Source organism: Sycon ciliatum, chromosome 3 (genome assembly GCF_964019385.1).
Source record: "Sycon ciliatum chromosome 3, ocSycCili1.1, whole genome shotgun sequence".
NCBI classification, from domain to species: domain Eukaryota; kingdom Metazoa; phylum Porifera; class Calcarea; order Leucosolenida; family Sycettidae; genus Sycon; species Sycon ciliatum.
The window spans coordinates 18,955,732-18,965,186 of NC_088645.1; the positions used below are offsets into that span (position 1 = coordinate 18,955,732).

Below are 9,455 nucleotides of genomic sequence, written 5' to 3' on the forward strand. Positions count from 1 at the left end.
GCGCCTCTATATCTGTTACCTGGCGTGGCACCACTCTGCGCTATCACCTTTCCCTAGGTACTCTGTGCAATGCATCATGAAAAATGGGCTGGTCACACCCCGCAATATCATCACCCTCATCTAGCACCTAGGCACTCTGTACAATGCATCATGAAAAAGGACTTGTCACATCCAGGACCGGACATAATGATAATTTTCACACTCCATAATGACGGAGTTCACACCTTCTGAGTATATAACCAGTGTATCATAATTTGTTTGATCATCCATCTGATGATCCGTTGCTTGAACGGTGAAACACTGCGTAATGGAATTTGATCTCTGACGGTTTTTCCGCTTGGGTGTAACTAACGTATTTATAAAGCTTAATTCGTAGTCATCTGTCACAGAAGGGCTCTGATGGTTCCTAACGTGAGTGAGGTTTCGTCGTGAAAAAAATGAGTCGGCAATGGATCAGGGGACTGACCACGACTGGTAAGTGTCTTTGGTTCACCATTCAATAAGTACATGTATAGCATTAAATACACATTAGGTAAAACAAGTCAGCCATCATTCATTTCCTTCTGGAAAAGCTGAAAGTGTCAAATCTAAGAACCCTGTTACGCTTTTTGAACAATTCTGAGGAGGCTGCTCTAATTATCCATTCGTACTGTGCCCATAAGCGTGCGTACGGGTTACAGAGTTGTTACAGTCCATGGCGTATAGCATGCGTTGGTTTGGTGCTAACTAGGCCGGTTGCAAGTAAGACTTTGCTTCACATTCTTTGTTTTTTGTTCTATGCAGGAGTCATCTTACTCATAATCAGCATCACATCATGCCAGTCACGAAAATGTATGTCATTCGATGGCCAACGTGGCTCACCAGATAGTTCCTACGACGGGGTGGATTTTGACAGTGATCCGACTCTACCTCGCGCGTTCAGGAACGTAGGGTTTGTCAATGAAGACGTGTCGACTTTTAGGTTTTATAGTACATGCAATATGAGACTGAGGAAATTGTCCCTCCGAATGGGTCCCAACACAGAATGTTTAGTATCCGCTATCATAAGAAGAAGTAGACTGAGGGTAGCCAGGACAACAATGTCTACCATCCACCGCTGCTTGTCGAGCACTTTCTGCGACAAAGTCATAGATTTTTGGAATCTAGGAACGCCCCAGGTTGACATGAGAGTGCCACCTGTGCTCGAGGTGACGGGCAGAACGATAGGTCTGCGTGGTGCGTACAATTGCACTGTTCTCACATCTGGCTCCGGCAAAACACTTTGGACACTAAATTTGCGTTGTAAGTACATGTACCGGTATCCTTTTGCATTTGTCAATTATACATATTGTACATCATTGTCTCACTCTAACTCCCGGCGGCCCCGTTATGCATTTTGATGGTGAACGATGTGTGTGCCATGGATTTAGGAGGCCGCATGCGGGTAATATATTCGGTTGAATCCTACTTATTTTAAATTTCGTGTAGACAGGATAAGGGACCCATGACTATGACAAATGAGCATATGTTAACCCTCTTACTAGACTGTACATGTAATGGAATCAAAAACTGCAACATATAGATTCTGAAATCACCAAGTATCTAGACATTCCACGACACTGCACTAATAGTTCCTAAAGGGGTCCCGTCGCCTTTCTACATGTTTAGTATTAGCCAGTAGAAATTCTAACTCAGTTTTTTTCATTATGTTTTCTTCAACACAGTTTGGGAAGATACGCCACCTCCGATTTTCACCACGGCAAGCGCACCACCCAGTAAACCGTCGTACATAATGACGTCCATTCCGGATACGGAGACTCGGACACCGAGCGCAAAGAGATATTATAGTTCTTCCCATTCACCGATGACGACCAACTCGCCATGGTTGCCGACATCATTCAGAGTTACCTCTCCCCTGCAATACAAATCCACAGCCAAGCCATTAGTATCAGTTTCGTTGACTGCGTACACGGCTTCGCAATTGAAAAGAACAGATGTGGACCTGGCGTCACTCACTCCAACTACAAGGAAGTACATGCGTAGTTCGCTCCCCGTTTCAGAGTCGCGAGTGTGGGGAACAATAGTTCCCAGATCAAGTTTCACAGTTCACAAAGAGACTGGAGACTCAAAGTCAACGCCGTCTGCACTTGATGCTGCAGTAATAGCTGGCGTGGCTACATCACTTCTAATAGTGATTGCTCTGGTTATTATCGTCTTCCGATATCGTGTATTGATTGCCGAGTTCACTGGCAGGAGAAACAAAACTGATGGTCCGGAAAATGATGAACGCTTGCCTACTCAGTCTGATATTGAAGTCACACGTGCTTCAAGCAATGTCCCGATGTACCAGAGCGTTGCTTATGTGACATCCACTAGCGCCTCATCAGGTTTAACAACCAACGAGGCATATGGTGCAGCTAACCTTCAGGGAAGCGAGAATCTGTATACCTACATTCAATGACGTACAGTCTATTCCGTAGCACCTAGCCCGTTTCCAAAGCACATTTTTTGGATTTAACTGTTTTAGTCCTATTACACATCCAATGACTTTGTAAATAATTTAACACTATCTGTTAAAGCTCTCGCTGGAATAATTATATGTTCTTGTGTTATTACAGTAATCTTGTGTTTGGAATGATATTCTTGGCTTGTGAGAAGCTTGCTGTGTTCTCGGGTTAAGACAGGTGTGGTAGTTTGATGTTCTCAGGCTTTGAAATTCACAATACGTCGTGGAGGTCCGAGAGGCCAATCACTCTTAGCTGACGAGACAGAAGTAGCCAGCTGAACGTCTTTAGTCTTGAAACCATACATAATTTCAAGGCAAGTCAATCATTGTTGATATTTTAGAAATCTTTTCACTTGAATTTACTTAGTTATCATGTTTATTACCGTAATGTTGAAGAGACTAAAGACCACTGCTTGCCAGGCCTGATTTGAATCGCATTATGGTAAAGACACGTACAGTGTAGCGAATGGCCACGTGTGAGGCGGCTTGTGTACGCGGCCTCACACGTTCCCTAGGGCACTAAGAAAAACGAGGAGCTATCCTTCTCACTGCCACCCTGATCAAAACAACTAACATCAGTCTGCATATATTGCCCAGTCAATGCACGCGGATGTGGCGGTATCATGATGATAGGATGGGCTAGCACATCAAGTGTCAACCTGAACATTGAACCTGTCCGACACAAAGTAGAAGTCACTTGTTTGGCAGGCGCCTGGCGTCAAACATGAACTCATCACGAGACTAATTGGAGAGAGGAAATGATGCGAACCTGAGACGTTAGGATATGTTCATAGAGAGGCTCGGTCACACTGCGCACTTAGGTGATACGCCCCTTGGTGAGTTATTACAATACCGACTGAAAACGACAATCTGGGACGATTACAAAAGGTGGCCACAAGGAGAATCGGAAGAAAGGAGATGATCAATGATGACCACTCAGTTGTACCTGTGGGAAATTCAGGGTCGCAACATCGCCCGTTGCACTTAGAAAAAAAACAATTTTAGGCGTGAAGAAGGCAGCACATGTTTGATAACGTGCCATGCTATGACCATCTGGACAATGACGGACTGAGCTTCCTGCGCCATTCATGTCCATTCATGTTGTGCGCTCCCAGTGGCAGTGTGCGGCATCCTTGTGCGTCCGCCATTTTCATAACTATCGCCTGGCCCATAACTTGCCTCATGCCAGGTTGCCCGTAAAGGCAGAGCTTGAAAAGCACATGCACGCACAAATCCTGCTACGACCGTGGGGCCTTCCCGCTTGGGAGATCACAAGCTAGGCTGGCGGCATTTTACTGCAAAGTCAACGTACAGTGCATAGCTCTAGCGTTGTCGCAGATACATGAAGTAGCGCTGTGCACCTAGTAACTTGTGAAATCAACACGTCGTTGAGGAACACCGTCTTTGCTTTGCCCACGTTGTCTCAACTCCTGAGTATTACTGCCGTTATGATGAGGATCTCTACAGCACTTAGTAAGTGTGGTTTCTTTGATTTCTATTTATTTTATGCAAGGGTAAATTAGATGATTCCCCCACCCAAGTGTCTCCACAGTATACGGCATTGATTTCATAATTTCATTGCATAACAAACCAATACATTTCCTGACGGCAATCGTATTGATCTTCTCTTTTGCCTATCTCTACAGTGCCTTTATTCTCGATTGTTTGCACTCTGGTATCTGCCACCGAAATCAGTCCCGCATGTAAACCATCGAATGTGCAGAATGTTCAAGTAAGGGAGTCGAGTAAAGGACAACTCAGTGTTGCATTGAAACCGTCTAATGAGGTAGATGTTGTTGCAGATACAATTATTGGACGGAGGTGGTCAAATCTTACCTTTGAAGCTCAATGCAGGGCCTTCATCACATCTATCACTCTGAGAACTATCGGCGGTTGTACTGTAAAAGTAGAGAGAAAATATCACGGTTTTGAGGTTTCCACAACCATATTCCAGAAATCCTCGTCGCAGTGTGGATTACGAACATTTCAGGACTCAATCTACGAAACTCAGAGCCCTGTTGCATTGTATGAAGGTGATCGTCCAGTTCAGATTAGAATCTTGGTGAATAGCAATACAAGATGCGCAGGACGGTGCCGAGTCAAAGTAGACCGTCTTCCAATGGCGGGTTACTTACCCGTAATGATCATCCAGGCTCATGGTAAGATATATCACATGCACAGTCCCAATCATACTCTAATATTTTCTAGATTAGGTCAAAACAAAACCAGAGATTACATGCATTATACCTACCTTCTTACCCGAACCCATGCCACCAAATCAAGATCATTTCTTGAAAGGACTCAACCACCTCTGTTTTTCTCACCACTCCTACTAGCTTTCTGAGTATTTAAAGTCCTTCTCACAACTGATTTCGGCATGGGGAATAAAAGGGTGAGGTGTTAAGTGAATAGAAATATGTGAGCACCTACTTTATACAGTGAATGGCGCACAGATCCACACCTTCTCATTAGCTAGGTGGAGAATTAAAAATGAAATAATATGTGTGGAGACAGTGACAAATGGGGACCACCGGCTTGTGTAGTTGTGAAGCATGAGTTTCGAAAATCCAGTCTCAGCTGAGGAGAATTGCGTTCGTTGCGCACCTCTGTGCATACCCTGCAGGAAACAATGCCATTCGTGGTAGTCCTCAAAGGCAGGCTCTATCTTCTTGCATTGTGTAGTCAACATACAGCATTCCTTGACCGCGAAGGACAAGAAGCCATATAACACACTCACATTGAAGTTGACGAAAACTCCTAGTTTGGCAGAAAAACGTTAATTTTTCTCTGACTCAAATGCTTCCGCCACACACACACACACACACACACACACACACACACACACACACACACACACACACATACACACATACATACACACACACATACACACAGATACACACACGTGCACACTTCACAAACACACTTGTACTTGTTGCTCATTGCCAAAACTCGTCACGTGGGTCTCCCGGAAAGGGGAGAGAGACCCAAAAAGAATCTTGGAAAGATGACTCAATTGGCTATTAAACCGCACAACAGCCGACCACACCCCCCCCCCCCCCTGAAATCCCCAAAACCCTGGGTGGATTTGAAAATGATCCCACTTATGGGCTCACCACACCTCACTAAGTGGGTGAGGCTATCCGTCCAGGGATCCCATTGCAGTTACCCCTGCCCCCAGTGAAGGTAATACTTGCCACTAGTGTGGGTGGCTAAATCAGAGTGGATCTCATACAAGCTTCACTAGCACCATGATGTACACAAGAGTTAATCTAGACAGAAGTAGTCCATGGTTAACAGGTATGTATACTTCAAATAGAAATACATGAACTCTGAAACCAACAAAGGTGGTAGGTACAACATTACACCTTCAAGCAGCCGAGCCCGTGGGCAACATACCCAACACCATCCGGCATAAGTGTACCCACCAACCGAACTAGCTCGCACACACACACACACACACACACACACACACACACACACACACACACCCTTCACCAGCTAACAAACAACTGATGGGACAGCCACAGCGACGCAAGGTCTATATTGTTATATGGTGTAGTCAACGTGGAGCATTACTGCACTGCCATGCATTACAAGCCACAAAACAGACTCGCATTGAAGTTTACGAAAACTCTTAGACAGGAATAAAATATGAGATCCTGGTCATGAATACGTTCATTTCTATAGATTGTGAATGAAAGTCTTGGAGAGAGGAGTTTTGTTTTACATGTAGCAACAAGGTGGACTAATTTGGCTGTAAGCACTTCCTATTTTTCGACATACAAAAAGAAAAAAAGAAGATCGGTTCTCATGTGTTTATTGATTTTGATCATACGTGGATTTAGGGAGGCTGTTGAAGATGTTCGTGCTGCAATCTTTGCTTCCCTTCTAGATGCTGACGAATGCGCTAATCAAAATAATTTCTGTCATGCGCCAGAAATTTGCCAAAATACGCTGGGCGGATTCCAATGCAGCTCTTCACCAAAACCGACTTCTCGGGCATTTGCCTCCACTTCCCCCACTCTTCGGATGACAACAGGTTCAATAACATCAACTCCGTGGTCTGGTACTCTACGCACGTATTTGACAAGCAACAAGTCCTCAAAACTGAATACAGGCTCAACTAGCAGTACCGTATTGACATATGCAACGGAGGTCCCTCTCATCACAGCGTTCACTCAACCCTCAGTGCAAGCATCCGCTCTCGTGCCAATACTAATCGCCATATTTGCAGTTTTGATACTGCTGACGTGCTGCTGTTCTGTGATATCGTTCTATTTGCTACGCTCGGGCAAGATATTACCATACTCTACGTCAAACTTGGTTACATACATTCGAAGAGTTCACTCTCAAGGCGCTAGGCCCTCAGAGAGGCCAGCCGCAAGCAATTGGGATGACGGGATGAGGCGCGAATCGCAGCTCTCCAATGTCTCTATTCGTACAACAGAAGCGACTGAAGAGGCTGTAGCATATTCTGCCTCAGGCCCTGCTGGTCCAGTGACCTCTCGTCGCCTTTCCACCAAATACAGGTTTGAGGATTCCTGCGCCAGCGTGTCAAAAACAATCGGAGCAACTGAAGAAGTACAGACGTGTTCTTCAACATTTCAAAGCACTGCCAAGCATGCGGATGACCTAAGAGGTAGGAGTAAAATGGAAGGGCAACAACTCAAGCATGATGAAGTTTTGATCGGCGGAAAGGCTGCACAGTCTCCAAACAAACCACCCCACCTCAACATCTCTCGTGTAAGTCTGCACACACGAAATGCCACGGTGGGACACGCTTCGGCGGAGAAGAATGAAAGCGAAGATGCAGTGTTGGATATCTATGCAATGCCAATGGAAAAGAATCCGGCCTACGAGATGGCAATGGCTAAAGAGGTTGGCGCAACTGGCAACACGGAAGACGGACCAGCAAGTACGATGGCATCCACAGGTGAGAGTGCTGCGCTCCCAGGATCAGACCTGCCATCGAAGAGCACGCGCGTCCCTCGGCCTGCCGCCTCGACTACTCAAAAAGTAGGTCACCCAGATGACGTCATCTCCAGTCAGCCAATCTACACAGCGCCAGACAAGTTGCAGTTCGCGTGCAAGGATGCGTCAGCGGGAGCAACTGGCGTAGGGTTAGGTCCACAGCCGGCGGGCACGGTTATCTACGATAAAGTCATATTGAAAGTGAACATTGGTGGAAATCCAAGTTCAGCTGACAACATTAATTCCGCGCTAGAACCCACAATTTACGCAGGAGTTAAGAATCTATCCAAAGCAAGGTCAGAGTAACTTCGGCCACCATTTGAGCTCTCTCTTCCAGTAGCTGGTATGTTCCTACTCGCCTAAAGTCACCGTTAGAACAATCTCCATCTAGGTCTAAAAGTTCAGCCTTCAGAACGCATATTGCGGCTTGTTTGTAAATTAGCATCTTCCATTTCTTGTTAGTGCCTTAGAGGATTCACACAGGACGAATTACATTGTTGCTAAATATAGGACTGCCGTTCTTGAACCACCTGCATTTTTTTACTTCGTTTCTCCCCCCTTTTTCTCCCCCTCCCACCCCTATGACCGCTATGCAAACAATTCCAAAGTACAGACTAGTCTAATGCATGATTTAACAAAGCATACTGCGACCCAATTTCTTCCTTTTCAGCCGCTAGAATTGAACAGCACACAACCATTCTAACTTACTCTGTCTGCAATCTGAAATTTGTATTCGCATCTATGTGTACTTATGGAATCTTGTCTGATTGGCTGGTGAGTAAAACATGCATATATTACTGAAGTAGTATGCTCCATGGCAATTGATGGCACTTTATGTGTTGCTCGCTGGCTGATTCGAGATGACAATGGATTTCCAATTAAATTGCCAATATGTATTCGTAGGCGTAAACATTTCAGCTTGATAACTAACCATTGTTTTGCTTTGTGTCTGATTCCAGGTGTAGACTAAGCCAATGTGGTTTGACCTTTTTTTCAAAACCAGCCTCTTATCTCGTTCATAATGCGCCTTCCTGTCGCGCATCCAGTACTTTTCATGATTCATTCAGAATTCTTTTCACTGGCTTACATGTTCACTTCTTTCCATTGTGCATTGTTTCCAGGTCAGAGCGCGAATTCAATTATCCGCTGAATTTGGAATCACAACATGACGTGAATTCGTGTCCTTTGCATTGCTTGTCTTGTTTTTTGCGTCTTGATCACGTTTTTGAAAAATAGAACGGATCGATTAGAGATTGGAGACTCCATCCACATGGAGGGGTAAACTTGCTGTTTCCGTCATCTATGCCTCATGAAAGCAGCTACGTGCTTAACGTGCATGTAACTGGTTCAAGTTCATGATAAGTTCATTTGAACCCTTCATGTGTTACGAATACTTGGCCCTTCCATGTATCTCTTTCTATGAAGATCCGATGCTGGAATGCATTCCAGCTTACAAAGCCCAACCATCACGATACCAGAACACCCCTCTACCTGATTTCAGCAGTTCGAGTGAAATGCCAAACGCTGAAATTAAAAAAAATCCAGAACCTGTACGTCTTGATTGGGGATCATCCAGCAACCGTGTCAGTGTTCGGTATCGGCACTGTCTCTTTGGTGCATCGGTACCTGACGGTAGACGCAACAGGAGCTAGGTCAAACAGTTAGAGATAAATATCTGACTGACTTACACCACCGAAACACAGGGTCGACTTGGTATGATACATCACTTACACATGTCATGTCACGCAGCCAGTTCTGGATTCAAGCACAAGACAATCTGATTATGGGACCATGCTTACCCATCTGTTTTCGTAGTAACATTTCCGAAAATCTGAAAACGGAAGGCAACGAGCTCCTAGCATTAGTACACCACTCCAGACGTTCACCCTTTTGAATGACACGCATGCTCCCTGAAACCTAGTCCATGATCACTTCCATGTGGCACAGACTTCAAAACGTGTATTGGTAGTTGAAATGCCTTCATGCGTATACAAAA

General features: G+C 45.0%; 2 protein-coding genes across 2 annotated transcripts; both read left to right on the forward strand.

Moving 5' to 3' along the window:
* The first annotated feature begins 354 nt into the window (after window positions 1-354).
* On the forward strand, window positions 355-2,834 carry LOC135812533 (uncharacterized). The gene is made up of 3 exons (XM_065325863.1): window positions 355-474; window positions 784-1,281; window positions 1,704-2,834. The coding sequence occupies exons 1-3, from the start codon at window positions 438-440 to the stop codon at window positions 2,438-2,440; spliced, it is 1,272 nt and encodes a 423-aa protein (XP_065181935.1). The 5' UTR covers window positions 355-437; the 3' UTR covers window positions 2,441-2,834.
* An 883-nt stretch (window positions 2,835-3,717) lies between these two features.
* LOC135811661 (uncharacterized) lies at window positions 3,718-8,728 on the forward strand. The gene is made up of 3 exons (XM_065324896.1): window positions 3,718-3,958; window positions 4,132-4,644; window positions 6,381-8,728. Exons 1-3 carry the CDS (start codon window positions 3,934-3,936, stop codon window positions 7,763-7,765), a joined length of 1,923 nt encoding a protein of 640 aa, XP_065180968.1. The 5' UTR covers window positions 3,718-3,933; the 3' UTR covers window positions 7,766-8,728.
* The last annotated feature ends 727 nt before the right edge of the window (window positions 8,729-9,455 follow it).